The 26,525-nt window shown below is 42.1% G+C and overlaps 1 protein-coding gene across 1 annotated transcript in view; it reads left to right on the plus strand.

Annotated features, from left to right (window-relative positions):
* The window catches only part of LOC140104345 (target of Myb1 membrane trafficking protein-like), a 68,412-nt gene that overhangs the window by 16,750 nt on the left and 25,137 nt on the right, over nucleotides 1-26,525 (plus strand). The window contains exons 7-9 of the mRNA XM_072127867.1: nucleotides 569-702; nucleotides 8,394-8,445; nucleotides 13,636-13,741. Of these exons, the coding sequence (XP_071983968.1) occupies nucleotides 569-702; nucleotides 8,394-8,445; nucleotides 13,636-13,741 (292 nt within the window). The remainder of the gene's footprint in view (nucleotides 1-568; nucleotides 703-8,393; nucleotides 8,446-13,635; nucleotides 13,742-26,525) is intronic.

A 26,525-nucleotide genomic window follows, 5' to 3' on the forward strand; every position in this document is an offset into this window, starting at 1 on the left:
ATAGTGCAGCTTCACAGGTTGTTACACTGTCTCCTCTCCCCCCTCCCTCTGCCTGATGTAATCTCACTGCAGAACAGGAAGTTTCAGTATACAGTGGAAGGGGGCAAGTGCTCCCATACAGTGTAATAACCTGTGAATCTGCAGCAGGGAGGGGCTCTGGGAACCTCCCTAGTAGTCCCTCAGGCTTATTAGCATAATTGTAAAAGTTGATTTTTAGAAGGCAGGAGGCCATGGATAACAAATATATACGAAGATTACCACAGTCTTGGTGCCTGGATCTATTAGTGCCCCTGGATTTTCATGCTTGATTTTGATGGACGATTTCCTTGAATCTGTTTTGGACTGATATCTATACATCTCAGGATACTACAATCAGTCATCAGTATTAGAGACCCTGAATTAAAGTTATTGTCATAGGTCAGCAGTCACTATGAACGTCCCTTGATGTTTTGTGTCACCATGTGTCATCTTATAGTGGGCAGGATAATCTGTTTGTATACATCCCTTGTTTCTTGCTTCTTTAGTGACTACTTTCGTTGACTTGACAATTCCATGTTTTGTTTCCCAGGAATTGGACCGTACATGCCGATCCATGCAGCAGAGAGTCCTGGAGCTCATACCCCGAGTGACCCATGAACAACTCACAGAGGAGCTTCTTATAGTGAATGACAACCTGAACAATGTTTTCCTTCGCTATGAGAGGTAAATGCTGAGTGTTTGCCTTTACAACACGTTATGATAGTCCTGCAAATAGTTACCAAGTCATTAACCCATCACTGACCAGACCTGTTTTTACCTTCCCTCCCATTACAAATAACTACACATAAAAGAAAAAAGAGGACAGGCATGTTTTTGTGGGATGAGTAGAAGGTTTTCCATCCTTTTTTATTTCATTTTCTCGGAAGATAAGGGGGAACAAAACAGCAATTTCAGCATAGTTTTTATTTTGGTTAAAGCTAAATTGTATTTTCTACAATAACGTGATATTTTTTTTTCTTAATAATCATCTTTATTTATATAGCGCCATATAATTCCGTCGCGCTTTATAAATCAGAGGGGACATACACAAATATAATATTACATTACAGAGTACAAACAGTAATGTAAAACAATAGGAGTTAGGGCCCTGATCCCAAGAGCTTACAGTCTATGAAGATGAGGCGGTGACGCCAAGAGGTACAAGAGCTTGTGTAGTGGTCCAGCCATTCTTTATAAGGGAATGGATTAAAAATAATTTAATAAATAAAAATGCTACTAATGGAACCCGGCATCAGGTAGTGAGACACTAGTTTCCACTAGATGACAAAAGCAGTGGAAAAACCCATCTTCTTGTTTAACCCCTTATAGGGTAGTAGTAAACCAAGCACACTTTCTTAGCTTCTTTCTCCATAAAAGAATGTAAATTTAGCAAAAATCATCTTTTGAATATATGCAAATTAGTGCCAGACGCTCCTGTGCTCGTCACACAGGGCACCCAGCGCTCTTCTAATAATTTATTTACGCGGCCAGTTCTCTCACTGCCCTCCCTCCAAATGTTTGAGCTTTGCGTGCCCGGCACTAATTTGCATAAATTAAAAAGAGAATTTTTGCTCTTTTTGCATCGTTTTATGGATAAAGAAGATAAGCCCCTGAATCAGCATGTACACTGCTAAATGTGAGTGTGCTTGGTTTATTTCATGTTTTTCTAAATGGTAGATTTCCTTTAAGGACTAAGCCACTATCAGGATCAGGAGTTTCAGGATCAAGCTTTTTTTTTTTTTTTTTAAATTTTGTTTTAAATCTGCCCTGTAGTTATAACTTTGTAACCCTTTAACACTGGGGTCTCAAACTCATTTTACCCGGAGGCCACTGGAGGTAGAGTCTGGGTGAGGCTGGGCCACAAAAAATTTACAAAAAAACACATTTGTGGCTTTTTCTTATAAGCTCTTTTTTTACAGGTTTTATTCTGTGCTCCAAATGACACGGGGATATCAAATTTATATAGGTTTTATTAGGTTTAAATAGATTGTTAAAACCTGTGTAAGGTGTCATTTTTTGCGATACGTGCTGGCGCTTTAATTTATATCAGTTTGGGACCTATATGACTGTTTTATCATTTTTTTTAATTCAAATATTCATGGATGGAAAAATGGGGAAAAAGTGGCTAGTCAGCGATTTGGGCGCTATTTCCCGTTTCTGTGTTCACAGTCGGAAATAATCTTTTTTTGATATTTTGATAGAACAGGAATTTTGGGATGCGTCGATACTGATCATGTTTATGATTTTTATTGTTTCTTTTTATATGTGACCTAGGGAAAGGGGGTTGTTCAGCTGTATTGCAGTATATAGCAATTTTACTGCTGGTCTTTAAAGGGGTTGTCCGAGTTTAAAAAAAAAAAATATATGTGGCCGGGAGCGGGGTTACTAAAACAATAAAGATGTACTTACCTCCCGGTGCCCTCCCGTATCCAGCGCTGCTGTCGCTCCGGTCCGGGTGCCATGTAAACAAACATGGCCGCCGGAGCAGCGCTGGACTCAGCTTCCGGCCGGCCGTGGCCGGGTACGCCTATCCGTCCCTACACACAGCATTGTGTATGGGGACCGGAAGGTTGTCGCATCCGGCCGGAAGCTGAGTCCAGCGCTGCTCCGGCGGCCATGTTTGTTTACATGGCACCCGGACCGGAGCGACAGCAGCGCTGGAGACGGGAGGGCACAGGGAGGTAAGTACATCTTTATTGTTTTAGTAACCCCGCTCCCGGCCACATATATTTTTTTTTTTAAACTCGGACAACCCCTTTAATAGCCTCCCATCTGCTGGCTATTAGAGATCATTACACATGGCAAACCTACAAGTCTCAATGAGACTGTAGCCAGCCATGGCAACCGATCGGCATCTCCTATGACGTCAGGGGGTGCAGCGATCAGCCATCCAAAATGGCGGCGCCCATAAAATGGTAAGTTAGGTGCCATTAACAGGTTCACTGCTGCAGTCGGTGCCAGCACTGACAGCGGCGGTAACAGGCGGGTGTCAGCTGTATTACACAGCCGACACCTGCTGTGTATGGAAAAAGCTCAGTCTGTGAGCTCTCTCCAGACCCCCCCCCCCCCTCCCCCAAGCAGCACCAGGACTTTATAGTATGTCCTGGTGCACTAAGGGGGGGTAGGGGCCGCAAACTATGGTCCCCAGTGCCCAGAGCTTGAGACTATATAACATATCCAGGGGATTTTGAGAATGTTTTCTCATCACACATTGTAGTTCAGATTAGTTGCAAAATTAGGATCATATCTTTTGCATTTAGTACTGCAAAAAAAAAAAACTTGGTGAAAATTTTGAAAAATTCTCTATTTTCAAAGTTATAAATTCTTTGCTTTTCTGGCAGATATTCATGCCACCCAAATAAATTTGTAACTTACATTTCCCCAATGCCTGCTTTATATTGGCATGGCTTTTTATTCTCTCATTTTTCTAGAACATCTTAGAATTTTGGGAGCCACTTTTCATATTTTTAGAAGTATCGCAACCCCAGCCGTCGCATTGAGTCGGGCTCCTCCAGCGATCGCATGGGCTCTGCTTTGAAGCCCATGCTATGGCTAAGACATACATAGTCATGTACGTCTTAATGTGCAAAGGGGTTAAACCTGCATTGTAAATATATAGAGATATTGCCTCGGATTCCCTTTCTGATAAAGGTAGTTATGGGTGAAGCTTAGTGAATGTAGATGAAATATCCTTTTTCTTGTTTTTTGAAATACTTGAAGTATTGAAGCCCCAGAGAAAGTTTTGTGACAAACCTAGAAATTGCTGTATGAATTATGTTCTTCAAGCCTTGAAAGCCTCACATTTCACTGAAGGACTTTCTATCCCTTCATCCAGCCCCTCTTCTCATCTTTGCTCGGCCGGTGAACAGTCATAGCTTAGTAGATGCCTCTGCTGTGAATCTGAAGTGTATAGGGAATCCTCTTGATAACAATTGCCTTTTACAATGCCAGATTTGAAGGAGATGTGACATAAGTCACCTTCTGTTTTCCCAAGAGGGAGCATTATTGCTTGAGATATTGCTCTCTCCAGGCCAAATAGCTACTTCACCTGCCCTGAATGAAAGAACATCTACCATCTCCCAGACAGATGGGTCTAGACAGGTCAATTCTAGTTAAAGCAAATCTACCATGAAAATCAAACATGAAAAACCAGGGAACCTTACTCCAGGCACTGTGACACTGGTAATCTTATATGAGTTATCCATTGCCTCCTTCCTTCTAAAATCAAGTTTTAAAATAATACTAGTGAGCTTGATTGGCTCCTGGGGGTGTTACCAGAGCTCCTCCAAGCTGCACATTCACAGGTGTGACAGGTGTTACAGTGTGCAGGAGCATAGTGTAACACACAGTGTAACATCCTGTGAAGCTGCAGCATGGACTTCATTTTAGAAGGAAGGCGGCCATGGATAACACATATAAGAAGATTATCACAGTATCCGTGCCTTGTTTTCAGTTTAGTGACCAGATTCTATTTTTAGACTGTGACATGTGAGTGGTTTTAACTGCGAAACACTTTCACATATCTAAGTGTTATTGAGATTTGTTTCCTCGTGACACATTGTACTTAATGTTGGTTGAAAAACCCAAGTGATAAGTTTTGCGTTTCGTTCTGGAAAAAAAAAAAAAAATTTGGCAAAAATTCTGAAAATTCTTCATTTTCATAGCTTGAATTGTTCTGCTTTCCAGACAAATAGTCAGCTTGAAGGCTGATGTTTCCGGAATGCCTGCTTTACATTGGTGTTTTTTTTGTTTTTTTTTTAATGCATCCTCTCATTTTTCTAGGATGTTATTAGAATTAGAACTTTAGTTGCGATTTTTTTTCATTTTCATTAAAATCACGAAGACTCGCATTTTGAGGGACAACTAGGCTTTCAAGTCACTTTCAAAGGCATTTTTTAATGTTAATGCAAACATATGAGGGCTTATAATTTGCTGGATGAGATACACTGTATAGATACCATATATTCCGGCGTATAAGACGACTTTTGAAGACAGAAAAATCTTCACGGCGGCGGTCGGGTCCCGGTGCATGGAGAGGGCTCACGCGCTAAGCCCTCTTTATAGCCGGTAAGTCTTTGCTGCATATTGCAGCAAAGGCTTACCGGTAACACCCGCGATCGGTGCTAGCACCGATCGCGGGTGTTTTCACAGCGTGGGCTGCCGGCAAAGCTGCCGGCAGCCTCAAAAAGATAGCGGCGCATGGGCGCCGCCATCTTACCTGGGATCGCCACTCCCCGTGATGTCATCGGGGGCAGCGATCCGTCTCCATGGTAGCCTCGGGTCTTCCGAAGACCCGAGGCTATTTCGTTTTAACCCCTTCATTACAATGTGCTGATAGCACATTGTAATGAATGAGGAAAATCCCCAAATACTGCCATACTGTAGTATGGCAGTATATGGTAGGATCGATCAGACAACCTAGGGTTAAAGTACCCTAGGGAGTCTGAAAAATAGTATAAATAAAAATAACGGAAAATAGCGCCCAAAGTCGAAAATGGCACTTTTTTGCCATTTTGAAAAATATAAAAAAATCTATAAAAAGTGATCAAAAGGTCGTACAGTCCTAAAAATTATATCATTGAAAATATTATCAAATTTCGCAAAAAATGACAACACCCACAGCTCCGTACAACAAAGTATTAAAAAAGTTATTAGCGCCAGAAGTTGGCAAAATCAAAAAATAATTTTTGTACAGGAGGTTTTCATTTTTGTAAATGTATAAAAACATTATAAAACCTGTACAAATTTGGTATCCCCTTAATCGTACCGACCCAAAGAATAAAGTAGACATGTCATTTGGGGCGCTCAGTGAAAGACGTAATATCCAAGCCCACAAGAAAATGGCACAAATGCGTTTTTTCACCATTTTCATTGCATTTGGAATTTTTTTCCCGCTTCCGAGTACATGGCATGGAATATTTAATAAAATAAAAATTTAAGGTACAATATGGTAACATTTACAGTAAAATGGACAATGGTAATGTTGTTGTTGTATGCCTTATGTTTATGAGCGACAGTTTTCCTGCTATATACCTGCATGTCATAAGAATTTAAATTAAAAAAAGGACCATGTTAAATCCAAATCTGTTTTTTTTTTTTTTTTACCGGTGTTTTTTATGCGTTGGAAAAGGGGTAGTCTTATACGGCAAATATATCTTAAAGGACACCTGTCATCAGGTCTGTGTCACTTGTCCTGTCACTACTACCTGTTGGAGCAGCTCACAAGGATCCCATCCCAGCCTTTATCTAGTTATTTCATCCATTATTCATTGTAAAATCATCTATTTTTTATCATGTAAATGAGGCTGGTCACATGGTCAGAGGCAGTGATGTCACCCCTGTTACCCCTCCCGTCTCCTCCCCCTGCTCATGTCTGTGTGTAATGTATAGTAAAGCATGGCTAGTGTGTGTGCTGCATCTGCTGACATGCTGCATCCTCCTAATATACAGGTGAGAGACACAGACATCAGCTACACATGAATCTGACATGTTCTGCTGTAACATGGCTGCCTGGAGCTGCTTTATCTCTCCTAAACACACACACATGCACACACAGGCTGCAGGGGGCGCCAGCACCAGGAAGCACATCATTATACAGCCTCACATCATTATACAGGCTGTCAGTCAAGCACTGGGGGTGTGGCTGTACCTCCCACTCATGAATAAGATGGACAGCTTGAATATGCTAATGCTTCATTGGACATTTCACAGGTCATTTGCATACAGCTTTAGGACCTCATTGCTTAGGTTTACAGGCATGTAGAGGGACAATAAAGGGATAGAGGCAATGCTCTCTAATGGCAGTTTATGAAAATATATTTAGTTTAGGGGGGTTATTTTGCATGATGGGTTCTCTTTAAACTCTATATTTTAAACAGGAAAGTAGGGGGGTCGTCTTATACACCAGGTCGTTTTATACGCCGGAATATACGGTAATTAACTTTGGGGAGGGGAGGTCTATAGCTTATTCATGAGATTTTATTTATTTATTTCAAGATGGACGCAAAGAAAATCAACAAATTTTTTGGGGGAATTTTAGTATGTGTTTTGGCTGTTCACCAAAACAAAAGAATCAACAGCCATAACATAATAAAAATAAGATTTTATCTTTCTTCTCTTATTTACTACAATTATGGTGATAACTCATTTATATAGTTTTTCTTATCTTTGTTTAATTTTACTGAGAAAAAACAATATTTGAGAAAATCACAATTGTTTGAGGATCGCCAACTTTTCAGAGGAAGAACTTCTGTATTATTTTTTTTTTTGACAAGGCTGAAAAAGGGCTTAATTTATGTGAAAAAAGTTGTTCTTTTTAGTGGTATTATTTCAGGGCACAAAACTTTTTTTGATCGCTTGTGTGAGGGTATTTGCTTAAAAATTATGCATTATGGGAATTTTTTTAAGCCGTTCAGTATTGCTTTATATTTTTTGTACAGATTGTTATGGAATCGGTGATAACAAATATGTAAGGTTTTTTTTGTTTTGTTTATTTTATGCTGTATTTGATTTTTGCATATAACTGTGATGTTTTATGGACTTTTATTATACCTGACTTGTCTAAACCCATCTGCCTTCAATAACTTTTCATTCGCATCATTGGCTACATTCATAGTAAATCCATTTTGTAATAATCCTGTAAATCAGTGGTCCTCAACCTTTTTGTAACCAGGAACTGACCATTTCAATTTTTTGTTTCCTGGGACCGGGTCAAGGGCCATTCACCCCCGCTCCCCCATGATCCCTGATCATTTTTTTTACCCCCAATTACCCTAAACCTAACTACAGCCCATAATATACCCCTTTCGTGCAGCCCCCCAATGTTTTAATGCAGCCTTTATAGTGGGCCCAATCCAGTGCCCCCTATTCTGTGACCCCCTCTTTAGAGTGCCCACATTGCTGTGGTTTATATTCAGCCATAGGGGGCTACAGTAAATGGGGCATTAAAATACCCCTTTTTTCTAGCCCCCGCCTTCTCTAACCACCTATTTTCTGAGAAATATATATTTGTATATTCAGCTTTGCCCGCTCCCCCGAAGCAGCAGCAGCCTTCTCTTCTCTCTGAGGGGCTGTACTCTGGGCTGAGGTTGGCAGACGAACGTAATGACACAATCACATCTGCGGGCCCAGTGTACAGCCCCTCAAAGAGGAGAGAAGATTGCTGCTGCTTTGGTGGAACAGGGAAATGCGAGTATATTGTTTTTTTGTTTAAGTTCTCAGGCAACAGCCCAGGACTGGATGTTCCACTGACTGATTACTAATTAGGGACAATTTAAATTTTGCCATGTAAATCTAAATATATAAATCGTTTTAGTGACTGGGATTGAAAACTTATTTTACTAAACTTTTTTCATGAATTCATATTTACCTTTCAGGTTTGAGAGAATGTTTCAGACCAGTGGACAGACCAGTAGACCTGCAGAAACGGTAATTATCCTGAAGAACTAGATATAATATACTATGAAATATCAAAAATGGTGTGCAGTGATGTCACAGGTCATCACAGGAAGTCCCAAGGTAAAAATTTTAACAGGGTAAGTATTATATGGGTCTTATACTTATCCTGCTAAAGTTTAGGGTTAGTCGCCAACCCCTTTAAAATAGAGGTGCATTTACGTGGCTTCATTATACCACGCTGTGTTTGTTGACATTGTCTCTACTTCTGCCAATAACCTGTACACTATGCACTGCAATAGTCTACTTAAATGGTGTCACACCACATACAGGAGCGCCCACTGGACTCAGGGTTAAAATTAATGAAGTTATTCAATAACACTTGTGACAAACCTACATATAGATATATATGTCTAAATCTTCCCAGCTTCCACTCTCTAACACAATACATGGAGATTGGGCTGCCCTATCAAAGTGACAGCTTCACTTTAATGGTTTTCTAGTGTAGAAGAGGTCTCGTAGTTGAAGGCTTCTTTCCCATTGATTGTATGACCCTCAGTTAATGTAATCTCCATGTGATAATATGAATCAAAAGCCGTACCTATTTCTGGATACTACAAAGCTGTGAATTTCTCTTTGTTGTAACATGCATTCAGTATGGATCGTGTGAATGATTCTTCTTCTTCTCTGCAGATCTAATCACAATAGGGGCTAATAACTACTTCTTGTATGTACTTTTTATATAGGCTTCTCATTTTGCCTGAGGGTAATCGGGTCATGGCTACACGGATTGCTGTTAGGGAACGTCTTAGATTTTAATGCCATTTACCCCATGCCCAACATCTTCACGTCTTGTCTTGCTATATCTATATACATAATTTAGAGGATTTAGTAGAAATTTATGTTTAACTGTTACAATTTACTATTTTTTTTATACATTTCTTCAGCACTAGAAAAATGTCCAGCAAAAGCCATTGCAATGAGAGTTGTTTAAACCTGGATTTATGTTCCATGATATTTTAACTCCCTGCTGTCCTGTACGAGCACTTGTGCTGCTGCACTCTTCCAACGCCAAAACACAGCTTTTCATCTATATCCCTCCACGGCTATATTTGACAGGTTATCTGTGCCGGGGGTTTATATACTAAGGGTCCCGTGGCCACATTTTTGTCGGTTTTCCCGACTTTTGTCGGGGATCACGCCGGGGATTGTGTTGCACGCGATCGTTTTGTGTCACAATCGCGCCGGCTTTCACGCGACACAAATTGGGGGGCGGGCCGTCAGATGATCCCACAGATTCGGACTACGCCCGGGATTCAACATTTAAATTTGTGTCGCAAGCCAAGCACTTACATGCATCGGGAAGAAGAAGGTGAACTCGGGCGGACCTGATCGGGGATGCATCACATGCAGGAAATCGGCGCACAATCTTCATAAATCGCGGCAGAGTTCATCCTTGACGGACCGTCTGGATCGCTCAGGGACCGGGTAAGTAGGATCCCTAGCAGTAAGCACCCACGAAGTGCATCTGAAAACTTATACATAGGAAACGGATACAGATCATGCGGCACAAACTACAGACAAAACGACATTACATGGCAATGAGGGCCCTGCTCACAAGAGATTACAGTCTATGAGGAAGAAATGAGTCCCCCTTTCTCTGGCAATATAAGTGGTGACATGGAGCTGACAAAGCCGGTCCTCACTCCGTTCCTAAGCCCTTCTCCATTTGCCAGTAGGAGGGATCATCTAAACCTGCTGGCGTTGCAGTAGTTCTGTTATCCCATTTTATTAAGAATGGAGCTTAATAAAGAACAGTTTTCTTTGCCGGTCCCTGTAGGATGCTCCACTATTTGCAGAGACACTTCTCATTGCCTTGATGTGTATTGTTTTGGGTTATTGCACACTAAACCAATTACTTTCCATAGGTCAGACTAATCCTCTCCTCCTCTGTGGTTTAATATTACATGCGTAAACTCTTTCTTCATTTGCCTTGGACAATAACTGGAGGAGTGTGTAATACTGCTGGGAACATGGGGAATACATTACGGAGATTTTGTTTAGCAATCAGTTACTCGTTTTTTTGGTTATTAGCGGCTTCATGAATCTAATTTCTGTGCTTTGTCCTGTGGAAGCTGCTGCCTGTTGTGTAGATGTAGCCTGCGGTGAGCGCAGTCCATGCTCGTAATCCGACCAAAATGGAGCATTATCTCTGCTGGAAAGACTCTCTCATGACTGACCTTGCCATGTGGCTGCATTGTAAGATGGTATTTGTACACGTCCTAGTTCTCTATAGATGTTCTGCAATAACTAAAGATTCCTATTGATGTCATTCCTGGGGATAGAGAGGAGTATGTAACACCCGCATTTTTGGTGCATGGTTTATGCCATTTTGCAGTGGTTTATTCTCCCACACATACAGTATGTTTGTGTTTTTGGTGCCCCATGCTATGCTTTTATCATATTAGGCTTGTGAAGTCTGTGCTGGTTAAAGGAATTGGTCATCACATCTTCACAAATACAGCTAGTGCCAGGTTCCAATAGAGCCCTATTAACTACCTGACCCCCTTCTTTTAGCTAAAAATTGTTTCCCTTACATCCACATTAGTGATGTGTCATTCGTGAACGAGCCAGTTCGTGAGCGACAGGAGCCGGCTCCCAGGATGGCTCGCTTAACCCTGCCCCTAACTTGCTAACCACGCCCCCTTAACCCGATACAATCAAGTTAAAAGTAGAGTGGTGAGGGGTGATTGACTGGCCTGCGGCTCCCTATTTTATATATTTAATTGGGAGCCATTCAGGAGCCAGAAGAGACAGCTCTTCTTAGTGAGCGGAGCCTAATGAGCCAGCTCACTAAGAAGAGCTGTAATTCCCATCACTAATCCACATAAATCAACTTTATTTTATATTCCCTGGCATCAGAGAAGGCTTGTCTTGCTTTGCCTGTCCCTCATTTCTACTACCCCCCATGTCCCATGCCTCTTCCCAGCATGTCATGTGACCAGAAGAACATCATCACAGGTCCCTTAGCCTCCTAACATTATTAAACTGTACACCATGCATATATCTTATCACACGAAATCACAGCAGCCTCTATAGACTTCTACTCCTCCCCATTTTCCTTGGACTTCTATTCCTCCATACATGCATGCTGTGATTTCATGTGATCAGATACATACATGTGTTAGATGTTTCGGATGTAACAGGACCTTTGTTGTTGGTCACATGACTTTTAAGTGCCCAATGATGTAACAGAGCTCTCCATACGGCAGAATATCATAGCCTGTCAATCGGGCACAAGGAGGCAGGACAGCGCAAGTACATTTTAATATACATGACTCAATTAGTGTGAATGACTCACATCAGGCGAGTTGCATATAAGTTTACAAACTGATTTTTGTAACATTGCAGCCATCGAAAGGAACCATTTAGGGATAAGGGCAATGTTTTTTAAACACAGTTTTTAATGAAGCCTTTATTTTGGGTGGATTAATTTGGCTGACAGGTTTTTTTTTTTAAAAAAATGAAAGTGTATACAGTTTTACCTAAAAACTGCAGATTGAATTTTTCAGATGTGTGTACTGTAAAAGCTTTGACATTAAATTAAAATGGTCTTTCAGAAGAAAAACACATCCCATATCAATACATAGGGGCAGATTTATCAAGCTGTCTGAAAGTCAGAATATTTCTAGTTGCCCACGGCAACCAATCCCAGCTCAGCTTTCATTTCACCAGTGCTCATGAATATTTTAAAGGGGAGCTGTGATTGGTTGCCATGGGCAACTAGAAATATTCTGACTTTCAGACAGCTTGATAAATCTGCCCCATAGAGTATTTTATTGGAATATAACTCAACCATCTTTTTATAGATATGCAAATGAACCTGCAAGTGCTATTGGGGGAAGTCCTCCCAGACGTGTCTTTACCATCACCTTCCTGATGGACTTGTGGGCTGATTTAGATATTCATTACATACTCATCCAGTGCATCATTTTATGTTGGTGTAGATGAAGATGACGTGTATAGGTTTTTTATAACTGTATTTTTATAGTTATAGTTTTTCAAGTTTTTTTTGTAACATAAGACAGAGTGTCTTAAGGCAATATTGAAAAATAATCAATGACGAGATGCACAAAAAGAACTGTCTGGGGAGAAGCCCCAGATATGGGGGGGGGGGGCTCCACACATAAATCTATATTTCTAACAGACCAAAGACAAGGGAATGGTGGTGGGGATTACTTGGTTGTTTACAAAAGTTAGTTCCAGTCATTTCACACTGCATTACCAATCATTTTTACGCCTCCAGATGTAATCCCAGGGTGTCCAGATGAGATTGAACTGCTAAACTGTATTGTGTAGGAGAGTTGTCTAATGCTCAATAGTGCGGACCACATGTATTCTAGTGTAGCAATCTGTGTGAGAGGGTGGGGGGGCTGCCTGCTTCCATATAGCTGATATAAGGCATTTGGCTGTTGTCAGGAGGTGTAAGAGTAGTCTTGATGGATGGTTACCCACATTACTTGGGTGGATATTGCTAAGAGTTGATAATGCTAGTTTCTAGAGGAACTGGGTGGCCTAAAGCTGCCTCTCCACTCTCAGCCTATGGGGGTCACGGGGGCAGCGGAGCCCTTAGTAAATGAGCCCCAATATGTATTAATATGTGGACTGGACCAAAAAATGTGAGGTATATTCACCCTTGGGAACCACACCTATAGCAAGTATCCGGTGCAACTGGAAAAATTCTGTGCAGCAAAGCAGGGGTATGATGCCACCACAAGTTACCACCACCATAGCAAAGTTTTGGCTGCCCTATCCCAAATTACCTTCCATTCCATTGGTGGCAACTGTCTACCTAGAATATTTTCCCACTGTAGTCATGTAGTGGGAGTCTCCGGTAGGATTAGCCAGAATGGCATGTATGGCCTATATAAGACGCGCTGTCCACGAACCTTCTTTGCATATTGTTTCAAAGGTCGTGGGTCTAGAAACTACAGGGGTGTTATATAGGGGAAGTAGGTAGGATTAAATATGTAGATAGCAGAACTGGGAAGCGGAGGGGAGGGAGATTTATTTTTTAGATCAGGAATGTTCTGCAACTCTTGTAGTCGGCAATTCTTGTAATCGGCCATGTTGGCAAACCTGAAGAGGCCGTGTTCTTGTATATGTATAGTTTATGCTGTGAAGATGTCTGAACTAACATCTCCTTTTTTTTTTCTTAAATAGACCCCAAGCAACATAGATACCTCCCCATCTCTTATTGACCTAGGAACAGCTTCTGCCGCAGCCCAAGCACCTGTTTCCGCTCTATCGGCTCAGCTAGCCAGTATCAGTAAGTCTATTCATTGTCATATTCTTTTTTCTTTCTTTTTTTCTTTTTGCTTTAAAGAAAATAAAACACTTTAAGGGGCTTTTGAACCCAGTAGTATAAATGACCTTTACATGGGATACGTCATTAAAAGGTGATGGGTGACAATCGGGGGAGTAACTTAAGGGTGTGCAACTGCAACCGGGCCCAAGGAGCTTAGCGAACCCATAAGGTGTCACTTTCTCATATTAGAAGACTAGTACTATAAACCATACTTTATAGTCGGTGGGGGGGGGGGGGGGGGGGGGGCTGGCACAGACTTTGTACTGGGCCCCATTAGCATCAAGGTTCGCCACTGGTGACTGCTTGACTCCCGGTACCCCACTAATTAACACTATAAATGTAGCTGTAAGATCACTGCTTACTGCAGGGACATCCACTACACTTCCATCACCTGTGTTCTTCATCAACATGGGTAAATGCAGACTTTACCCAGCATGCTTGCCACTCTTCAATCATTTCTATGGGAGCTCTTAGTATGAGAAGAGCGTATAAACTAATTTTCCCCATTGAAATAAATAGACAGTGGCCCCACTGTCTACAATCAAAGTCTACAATCGGCCAAGGCTGACCCTTGTTCCTGAGATGGCTACATCAGTGTGCCCCTTTATACTGATGTCTGTTTAAAGACGACTTTAAAGGAAACCTACTAGGAGCTGCGCTGAAGATCTCTTAGTAGGAGGATCCAAAGAGTCTACTAGGGCACCTTAATAGGTAGATCCAGATTATTACATCTTAAAGGAAACCTACAATCTTGGATCACAGAATGTGACAATTGTATCTAGAATTTCTTTATGCCATCAATTCTGTTACTACAAGCAGATGATCAAGACATCCTATAGGTTAAATTCCCTGGAAAAGCAATGCTACAAAAGAACTTTACACTCAGCTGCTATATGTAGTCTTCTCACTTCTGTAATGTGTAAATTATGTCTGGAGAAATCACAGTGGGTGACCTAGATTAAGAAGATGCCTGCACAAGTGGATCTTAACTTGTTCCCAGTCCTCATCGGTTCAGTTAACAAGGAATCTATTATCTTACATAGACACATTCAGTTATTTGTTGTCTGGGATGGCATAGGGCAGTGGTGGCGAACCTATGGCATGGGTGCCATAGGTGGCACTTGGAGCCCTTTCAGTGGGCACCCAGGCCTTCACCCCAACACAGACTTTGCCAGACAGGACTCAGGGCTTCCTCCTGCGGTCCAATACCGCTCAGTACATGCCATGCTCAGTGCCATTTTAAAGCAACATCCCTTGCTGCCAGGAGAAACAAGAAAGTGTGGACAGAGAGATTATTTTTGGAGCTCCTGGTCTGGGAACCTGAATTCTTCCTTTTCAGGGGACTCTGCGAGGAAGCTACAATCCAGATTTCTCCATCATATTTCTATTATATTGGTGAACTACGGACGGCAATACGACTGAAACCTGTGATATAGCAGATGTCAATAAGTTACAGCTTAAACTGTCATGTTGGCACTTTGCAAAATATAAGTGGGTTTTGGTTGAAGTTTGGGCACTCTATCTCCAAATGGTTCACCATCACTTGCATAGGGGCTTGTGCCATCCTGTTTATCTCATTTATCTTGTTTAACTTGGGTGTCGACAATTGGGAGCGTATCAGGGAGATGGTAGCTCTGTCCTGGGGTCTTGATGCCTAATTTGGGCAGCAATGTACTCTTTCTTTCATATTTTAAATCTTGGTCTCATTGGCTGTTATCCGATATTTATAACAAGGGTTTCCTGACGGTTTGTCCCTAATAAACCCTTAGGGCTTCACATTTAGGTGTCTTATTACCCCCTTTTTCTAACGAGACAACAACATTTGTTTTTAATCTTCCATGACCCTTGTTTAGTGACTTATGGGAAGATAGAAGGCAGATCAAAACCGAGTAAAAATGTCATTAAAAGTGTAGTAAATAATGGCGTAAGAATCGGTATCATTAAGCATCTGTACAGTCTTTGGATCAATTTTATACCATCTCAAGATTCCTGTAATATACTGTCCCTGAAGAAGTGACTGCAGATGTCAGACATAAGATAGCTTGGATCTCACTCCTGTTACAGCTGCTTGTCAGCTGGAGGATATATGTGTCCCATCTGGAGCTGTGCCTGGCTGCAGTATCCTATAGAGATGTTTGGCGTAGCGCGCAGCATTAATCTAATTTGTCATCTTCATAATTTGAATGTATTTTATGAATAGATGGATATGAATGCAAATTAAATTGAAGCTTAACTCCTTCATGTCGGCCATCAGTGAATTTGGACGCTGATTATTAATGGACTCTGCAGTTAGGACATTACTGGGCCCTGCAATCAGTGCTTGGGGGCCCGCATAATCCTGCCTCTCTGGTGGGCCCCTGCACCTGTGCCAACTAAGCACTATACCACATAAAAAAACAGGCTGTGGCCACTGGATCAGGTAAGAATGTCAATGTCAGAAATCACACTGCCTCCGCTCCAAGAAAATATACCATATATATATACTCAGGTATTACCCCATTAAAAGCCAAGGCACCTAATTTTGACACAAAAAATGGGCAAACCTATTGACTCGAATATAAGCTGAGGGTGGGAAATGCATTAGTCACTTGCCCCCCAATATATAGCCAGCAGCCCACCAGTATACAGCCAGCCCCTGACCCATCGTATATAGCCAGGGCCTGCCGCTTAGTGTAATGCCAGTAGCCCTCAGCCCCCCAGTATATAGCCAGCAGCCCCTTGTATATAGCCAGTGCCTGTCCCTTGTATATAGCCATAACCCCCCTAGTTTATAGCTAGCAGCCCCCGGTATATAGCCAGTGCCTATATAGCCACTGGCTATATACCGGGGGGCTGCTAGCTATAAACTAGCCCCTCCCAAGTATATAGCCAGTGCCTGCCCCCCAGTATATAGCCGGTGCCTGCTGCCCCCCCCCAGTATATAGCCAGTACTTGCACTCCCCCCACCAGTAAATAGCCAGTGCCTGCCCCCCCCAAGTATATAGCCAGTTCCTGCCCCCCCCCCAAGTATATAGCCAGTACTTGCACTCCCCCCACCCGTATATAGCCACTGCTTTCCCCAGCCTAAAAAAAATAAAAACCTGTACTCCCCGTATGTCTTCTGTTTTTAGCCTTCTGTTTTATGTGTGGACAGGGAGTCAGATTCTCCTTTCATTCCTGTGATTGTGATTATAGAAAATTTTATCCAACATGTTCATTAGATCACGGATCTGTTGGTTAAAGGAAACCTACCACTGCTCGCATGATGAAATCATGCAAGCAGACCACCCGGTAGGCTACTTAATGCTGATGCCGGCACATAGTTTTGTTAGGCTCGGCGAACTTTAGTTTAGCTAAAAAAATTATTTTCTTACATATTTAAATGAGCCCTCCGGTGCTACCCTGCACCATCTTCGGGCTGGCGGTGGCTTCCGATGTTTAATTATTCCTCCTTCAGGTGCCGAGAGCCGTGACGTCACGAAGCTCTCGGCACCTATCGCGCATGCGCAAACACTAAGTCTCGCACAGCCGGCCGGAGATAGGTGCCAAGAGCTTGGTGACGTCACGGCTCTCGGCACCTGAAGGAGGAATAATTAAACATCGGAAGCCACCGCCAGCCCGAAGATGGCGCGGGGTAGCACCGGAGGGCTCATTTAAATATGTAAGAAAATAATTTTTTTAGCTAAACTAAAGTTCGCTGAGCCTAACAAAACTATGTGCCGGCATCAGCATTAAGTAGCCTACTGGGTGGTCTGCTCGCATGATTTCATCATGCGGGCAGTGGTAGGTTTCCTTTAAAGAAATGCTTCAGGCAGAACTGATAAAATGTGTTCTGCCCCCTACAGGGCCAGGCAGGTGGTGCATAACACCAGTATGTGTTCCCTGGATCTCTGTGTTATCAGAACACATTGGGGGTCATTTACTAAGGGCCAGATTCGCGTTTTCTCAACGTGTTACCCGAATATTTCCGATTTGCGCCGATTGTACCTGAATTGCCCCGGGTTTTTGGCGCACGCGATCGAATTGTGGCGCATCGGAGCTGGCATGCGCGCGACAGAAATCGGGGGGCGTGGCCGAACGAAAACCCAACGTATTCGGAAAAACCGCCGCATTTAAAAAAAAAATTGTGTCGCGAAAATTTCACTCACCTTCATCCTGGATAGGCCGGTGTATTTCGAGGCATTCCAGCGGACTTCAGCGCAGCAGCGCCACCTGGTGGACGGCGGAGGAACTGCTTTGATGAATCCCGGCCAGACCCGAATCCAGTGCAGAGAACGCGCCGCTGGATCGCGAACGGACCGGGTAAGTAAATCTGCCCCATTGTATCAGTTTTGCCCAAGGTTCCTTTGAAGTGTAAATCTGATAATAAGTTTACTGTCCAGCGTAGCGTCTGCAGGCAAAATTACCTTCACTAGATGGTTTTTTTGGCATATAGCAGCCATCCGGATTGTTGTCAGATCTCGGTCCATCAACTACAAAGCCTAAGTGATGGAAGCTTTCAGGGGTGTATCTATTGTTTTCTCAAGACGTTCTGCTCATTTTTTTCTTGAATATTTATACCCTGAGAACATAAAATTCATGAGACTAGCCGTCTGCCTAGCCTAAGTTTTCTCTTATCTTTCTTAATATTTAATCAAAATGTAACAAAATAGTTTTTTTAAGGCTACAACCCTTTTGCTGGATAAAAAGTAAGTTTCAGGTCAAGTAAATAACATGATGTCTACCCTAGGTTCTCCCCTCTAAATAGAGAGATACCACACTACTAAACGAAGGTTTGTGAACCCTATAGGGCTCATTTACTAAGGGCCGTGCTGCTCACTTTTGTCGGACTGTTCACCTTTTTTCGGGGATTGCACGGCTTGGACAGGTATTTAACAGGTGTCTGCTCTGGGATTTTGGCACAGCTGCGCCGGCTTCTATGCGACACAGATTGTGGGACGTGCTGTCGGATGATCCGACTGATACGGACTGAGCGCGGGATTTAACTTTCAAATTGTTGCAAGCCAAAGCACTTACATGCACCACTAAAAAGATGGTGAACTCTGTTGGAACTGAGCGGGGAAGCAAAAACATATTGGACACACAATCTTAGTAAATCGCGGCACAATGCATTATCGTCGGACAGTGCACTTTCTGTGAACTCCAGCGGCCGGGTAAGAAAATGAGCCCCAATGTTCCTATATCAATGAAATCAGTTGGCACTTTTTATCAAGAACATTTGGCTTGGATTTCTATTCTAAAAGCAGGACTCAGATTTTGACTGCCCATATAAACCAATCAAACAATTGGGGGATAATCACATGACTGTTACGGAACACCAGATTTCCGATGTGGGTATGTAAAATGATTGGTCCCATCGGGGTCAATCAGTATGTAGGGAGATTTCCCATACCATTTCTTTTACATTTCTGGAATGTGGAAATCTTCAGTTTTTATTTTTCAAAGCTCCTTATAGAAATAATTAATTTATATTCCCATAACTATCCGTAGTGCCAGCTATGTATCTGAACTCTGACAACCTGAAAGCTACATGCAGCAATGCAGCCATCAGAGGGTTGAAAAGATTCCTGGATTCTATAAACTCTAATCGAACTACAGTATACTACATTTTCCCTACAATTCCCTCACCATCCATTCGACCCTTTATTCTGATATGTATGTAGTCTTCCTGTCTTAAAATAATGGGGATGGGTATAAAGGGAAGCCCTGATAATCATTTGCAGAAAAAAAAAACAGTAAAACAGATTAATTTAACTATAAAAATATTACAATCTGGAAATTTGCATTACAATCTCCACAGCCCTTCCCAAAAATATTTACACAAAATAAAGTTATGGTAAAAATCACAGATTAGAATCTGGATTAGACCACCTGCACATCAATGTGTGCAATATTGGGCCCTAAGACAATGGAAATATTGGGGCTTATTTACTAAGGGTCCCGTGGCTGCATTTTCATCAGTTTTCGGGGATCACGCTGGGGATTGTGTCGCACATGATCATTTTGTGTCACAATCGCGCAGGCTTTTACACAACACAAATCGGGGGGGCAGGCTGTCGGACGTGCCGAATGATTCGAACTACGCGCGGAATTTAACATTTAAATTTGAGTCGCAAGTCAAGCACTTACATGCACCAGGAAGAAGGTAAACGCCGACAGACCTGATCGGAGAAGCGACACAAGCCGTAAATTGGGCGCACAATCTTAGTGAGTCATGGCAGAGTTCATCCTCGTCGGACAGTCCAGATCGGGGATCGCGCAGGGACCGGGAAAGTAAATGTGCCCCAATGGCGGTTGGCCCATGTGTCATTGGGGTCTGAGGACCACTGAAGCTGGCATGACAATAGAAAGACTTCACAGCTCATACACAGTGCCATATGTATGAACCCATTGAAGTACGTGAGAAGACAAAAACAACATTTGTGTGTATGAAGCCTTAGGCCTCTTTCAGTTGGCCATATATGACAGCCCAAACAGTATAAACTGCAACTAGCATATGGCTGCCATTGGAGAGCATCGCGGTCAGTATGGTGAGCACAGACCTGTGTCACTGTACCGTGCCATCGCCAGAAAAAAAGATAGTGATCTAATTTTTTGTCCTACTGTACATACTACCCGGCAGCATGCCCTATGGATTGGGGAGGGGTGAGGAGCGTTCACCCCTTCATCTCTCCAGCTGAACATATGTTAGGCCTGGTCTCCAGCTTGGGGTACATTCAGACAGCCATCTGTTCACCGGACTGATCCCACAAGAGCATAGGGCCGGGAGCAGGAGGAGGTGAGAGGTATAAGCGCTCCTTACCCCTCCTCCCTCCATAGGCAGACAAGTGGCCGCACCGCAAATCTGCCCAAATATAGAATATGTCCGACACCATGTGTTCACTGCACTGTGACCAGGAGCCATAGACTTCTATTGTGGGCGTGATCTGCCTACAATTGGTGTGGCCAGATCATAGGATACATTCAGACAGACAACATTGTGGCTAAGACCGCAACACTTTATACATTTATATACATATGCGACCGTCCCATAAGTTTATTATGGGAAAACATTCACCTTGTATGACAATTAATTATCATTTGTTTGGAAACTAATAACACAGATATTGGCCATGTTTGTAGACTTGATATTTCCCATAGGAAACCACAGAGGTTTCTGAGCTTGTAACAGTTTGTGAAACAGCTGATAAATTCTGTACATTTTCCACTGGGTACTGCCAGGAAAATTGGATGTGTGATTCCCTGCTTTCACTGTGCTATTCTGAGCTGATGGCATATGGGGCTGTATTTTACCTAAATAAGCACATGATTGATGCCATTGGTGCGCATAGACTTTGAAGAGCTCATTATCACGAACACTGGCAAAGTGTCATTCTCTTTATTTATTTTGTGTAAATCACAAGGGCAAGTGAATGAAGGAAACTATGTGACATAATTGAGTGGAAAAATCAGCATTTTTATCCATCGAGGGCATGTTTTTCATGCCACTCATGATACCCCTCGGCTTGTTGCAGCGATCCTCTAATTTTGGCCCACTGCTATGGCATGCCTCACATCATAATACTCCAAGAGGAGACTGGAGTGGAGAAGGTCAATACTCTTGTATCACTTTTTTTTTTTTTTTTTTTTTGAGTGTTCAGATACTAGTCTTGGTTCCTGTGCCCCCCCCCCTCCTTTGCTTTTGGATGCTTCTGCAGGTGACTTCCGCCTGCACATTCCTTAGTAGTTTCTCAGGGTCCTTAAAGGAAATCTACCTCTTATTTAGCAGTAGATTAACTCAGAGATGGGCTCAGCTGAATCATCAGCATTTGGAAGTACTACTCCAACAAAAGAGCAAAAGAAGGGACTGGTATAGGCAGATCCTGCTTCTGGACAACAAGGTTTCAGAACTCCTTTATACCGAGATCCGTCGATTTCTACAACAAATTGACTCAAGTAGCAGCAAAATCAACTTAATTACCCCCCACTTGTCCCTCCTCCCAAAGCATATTGTACTCTTATTACTTGTGTTACTTCTGTGTTCCTGTCTATGTCTGTCTGTGATTTTCCTTTTTGTACATTTACACACTGGGGCTATGTACAACACACTTTCTTCATGGATCAATAAAGCTTTATTGTATTGTAGGTCCCAGCAGTGTGATTATAACACTTATTTATTAAGAACGTTGCTCCTGTATTTTTTTTACTTTATTTTTATGTAAATTAAGAGCAAGGACTTCTTTAAAGGAAATGTACCATGAGGAATCTACTATCAAAAGTAGATCTGATGGTAGATTCCTTCTGCTTGCCTGTGCCCTAATCTGTAATTTAATAAACTTTATTTTAGTAATATGTAAATTAACTGCAGAGGCTACTGGGACGTGTACTAGCCTGGGCGGGCACTGGGAGCTAAAGCTACTCCACGCCCCAGTAGCCTCTGCAGTTAAAAAACTTTATTTTAGTAATATGTAAATTAACTGCAGAGGCTACTGGGGCGTGTACTAGCCTGGGCGGGCACTGGGAGCTAAGGCTACTCCACGCCCCAGTAGCCTCTGCAGTTAAAAAACTTTATTTTAGTAAATTAGCAAATTAGGTTCCAGGATTATTAAATTACAGATTAGGGCAGAGGCAGGAGGAATCTACTTCTGATTCCTCATGGTAGGTTTCCTTTAAGCACCCTTCTTCCCTGCCTCCCGTTGTGTGTCAGAAATATCACTGCACCACAGAGAAGATACTCACTGCTGCCATGATATTTCTTGCAGAAAGTGGGAGGAGAGAGCAGAGTGAACAGGGAGGTTGGGGAGAAGAGCTCTGTGTAGTAGCCAGAGCCTTTATAGCTCAGAGGGACTCTGGTGATGCCCCTGGAGCCCTGGTGCTTAATTTACATAAAAAATAAAGATCTTTTTATTAGTAAATTGCTGGAGTGGAGCTCCTAATCGTGTTATAATCATGCTCCTGGGAGCTACCCAGCAATGTGAAGGGTTAGTCTACCACTAAATAAGTGCATAAAGCATGGATGACATTACTTCATAATATGGTTAATGTGTAGGGATATATTCTTCATGCTAGCCGTGTGGTTGAGATTTGCATTTCCCGGATACGTCTCGGTGACTGTGAAATTCTCGTGAGACCCTTTTAATTAATATCTTTTTATTAGACTGAAGACTGAGCTGTTTACGAAAGGAATTACGATTAATTAGCTTGGAATGTTTTTGAAGTTGAAAGGAGAGAATCCTAAACAATTAGGAGAGCCCCGAGTACAAGTAACATTCTCTATGCCATTCTCTGATGCAGAAAACCCACTAATCTGTAGCCATACCAACCCACAGTGCTCAGTGGCTGTGCAGCTTTGCAGATATGACTTATTTCTAACTGCAAAGACATGTGGACTGGGCTACGACCATGTGTGGTTACCTTTATGACCATATCCTAAGGCCTCTTACACAATAGGGAGTGCAATGCATCCAACACCCATCACACTCGCAGTGTGTACTGGCCGGAACGTCTGGCCCGAACGCTGACAACCGGAAATGAACTCACAGGCTGAGTGTGATGTGATGACGAGTGTGATGTGATGACGAGTGTGATGTGATGACGAGTGTGATGTGATGACGAGTGTGATGTGATGAGAATGTATTACACTCGCTAGTGTGTAAGGGCCTTACACAAACTACACATGAAAAAAATCCACATTAAAAACTGCAATACAGAAATATGCAGATCAGCATCCGATCTGGATCGTGTGCAGTTAGCCTTAATGGAAACTTGTCACTAAATTTTTCATAAAAACAGCAAGTGGCAGGTTACCATGGAGCCCTCGTAACGAACTGACACCCTTGTTTTAGCTAAAAATAGTTTCCTTCATATCCCCATAAAATCAGAGTTTTACACTTGCCTGGTATCCAGGGATATCTAGAGTGAGTCGAGGTAGGCGAGACCTCCTCTGGCTAAATCCAGCAGCTCATTCTCATGCTTTCTTGGCATGCAGCAGTAATGTCATGTGACCATGGGGATGGCATCACAGGTCTTTTAGCCTCCTAACAGTAGAAAACTGTACCCTGTGCATATATCTGCTAATGTGCTAATATAATCTGCTAAGGAGGCTAAAGGACCTGTGATGATGTCACCCTGGTCACATGATATTACTGCTGCATGCTGCCACGCCCCCCTTGACTCGCCATAGATATCCCTGGATACCAGACAAGTTTATAACTGTGATTTTATGGGGATCTGAGGGAAACAATTTTAGCTAAAACAAGGGTGTTAGTTACTAGGGCTCTAGGAGAACCTGACACTAGCTGTATTTGTGAAAAATATTCAAATTTCATAATAGGTTCCCTTTATTAAAATACAAAAAAAAATTTGTCTATATTTAAGCAACGCGTTTGCCCAGTGTGCCCTGACCTCCCAAGGGCACCCAGCCTTGCCCATAAAGGTCTTTGTGCATATTGACTTAATTGACTTTCTTAGAACTTTTGACTACACGGGTCAAGAAAATGTTGAACATTATTACTCTGATTTACTTTTGAGTTCCTTCTAATGAATGTTTTCACTGAAAATACAAAAAATGTTTGTACTTTATAGATACACATCATAAAATAATAGCAAGCATCCCTTTGTTTGGTATGAAGTTGAATTTACAAGGTTAGAAGCTTGAAAGAAGACAGGTTACTCCCCTTGATGTGTGATTTAGTACAATTTTTTAAAATAATCTTTTCTTGAAATTCCTTCAAGAAATATTGTAGATATGAATACATGTACAGTTAATTGAGCTACTGCTCGTTAATTTACTGTTTAGTTTTCCCTGATTTAACAGTATTTCATACACTTGATCAGCTGGTACCATTAGGTAAATTCTGCCAAACTGTAATCATCCTGTTCAAAGGCCATATAAAACATTTGTGGGCTCATAAATTTCAGGATTAAAAATGCTGGAAAGGAAAACCGATAAAGGTTGTTTTTTAAGTTTAGTTTAAGACAAAGGATTTTGTCTCTTCCCTTAAAAAGATTGTCCCTGGAAAGATTGCAACGGTTCCATTGTCAATGGCTGCCATTTGGAAAACAGATTGCTTGCCAGAAGATCTCTCCTTTCACTTTAAGTAGCCTTTATTCTAAAGTGTACTGCCTTCTTTACTAATCGCCCCTTCTCTATTTGATTACACAAAGCAAGTGATAGGAATTACTTTCTAGACGTCTCCAGAAAAAGCTGATGAGTGTAATCAGACATTCACATCACCATTATCGTGTAGTCTCTGTGTCTTGGCCTGGTTTCTGTGTTCTTCGGCTTTCTGGCCGGTGACTCCTGGATCCTAAGGTCTAAGGGCATGTCAAGGGCCAGTGCGCTATCTCCGAACGTGTCCTCTGCCAATCAGAGCTTACACCTTGCTATAAAAGGCACCTTACCCCTATGGGAGGAGCCTGAGTGTTGAGGTAATTTAAGTCTCCTACAAAGATGCGCTGCCACTGATATTTCTGGATTTCTGTTTTGTGACCTTGGCTGTTCCAAGACTACATTTCTGATTCTGGTTTTGTTATGGACCTTGGCATGACCTGACTCTGAGCCGTATCTTCCTGCCCTATATTGTAGCTTGTACCTTGGATTTAGTCTGTCTGTTGCCTGCCCTGATTTATGGCTTGTATTTTTGTGTTCAAGTCAAATTTAATCACACTCATTTTAAATTGTGGGTCTCTTAGAAGGCATCCTACTTTATACACCATATAGAATAATGCCAGGCATTCCAAGAGATTCACTCAGGGGCGTAACCAGGAGATGTAGGGCCCCATAGCGGACTACTAAATGGGGACCCTCCTTCCCTGTTAAAAAGGATATACATATTTGTATACTCACACATGGGAGTTACAATCACACACAGTATATACACACCATACATATATACACACACACATACATACAGCATACACCTATCATATACCCAGATAAACAGCATATACACATCACAAATGCACACCCATATAGAGCATATACACATCACAGGTGCACACACATATAGATCATGTACACATCACTGATGCATATACACATCACAGATGCACACACATACAGTAAATGCATAGACTACCATATACAGACATACTGCATATACACATCTGATACCCCTGATCCTGGATAGAAGCTGCTACCCCTGTAGCTACGCCCCTGGATTTACTTACCAGCTCAATGCCAATGCATGTCACAAAATTTCTTGAAAATCATGTAGTGACTTATGGGTAGCTACCTGTCTGATCTTTTTACCTTGTTTCTCTTACCAGAACCTTTTAGTGGAGCCTATAAGTCTCTGTACACCATTTCATATACTGCAAATTCTAGCTTGACACTTCATGCTTGGAATTGCACAGCTCTACAGCATAGTCTAAAAAAACAAGATTGTGTGTTTTGTTATATTATATAATTGTGTGTCCTTCAGTGCAAGGCTCACTTCAGTCGCTTTCTTCTGATCATCGGCAAGTGCTATTAAACCCTCGGCTGCTTTGTGTTCTTAATGATTATTTTGCTTTCTTTGCTGTATACAATGGAGGTGATGCTGGCAGACGTCAGCCTCTTTATAATTTATATATTCCAGGTTTGTGTAATCTGCATCCTCCTCCTTTTCTTCTCCTGTCACATTGTTTTTCCTGTGCGGCTGCAGACGATGACTTGAAGCTTCATTTATCTCCGTCACTCAGCTGTCACGCTGGTTTGTGCCCGGCTCACGCTTTCTTGATGACAGCTTGTCTTCTGAGGGTTTTGCAGTGTCTTCCCACATTACTGGATCATATATAGTAGCTG

The sequence above is a fragment of the Engystomops pustulosus genome, chromosome 10 (genome assembly GCF_040894005.1).
Source record: "Engystomops pustulosus chromosome 10, aEngPut4.maternal, whole genome shotgun sequence".
NCBI lineage: Eukaryota > Metazoa > Chordata > Amphibia > Anura > Leptodactylidae > Engystomops > Engystomops pustulosus.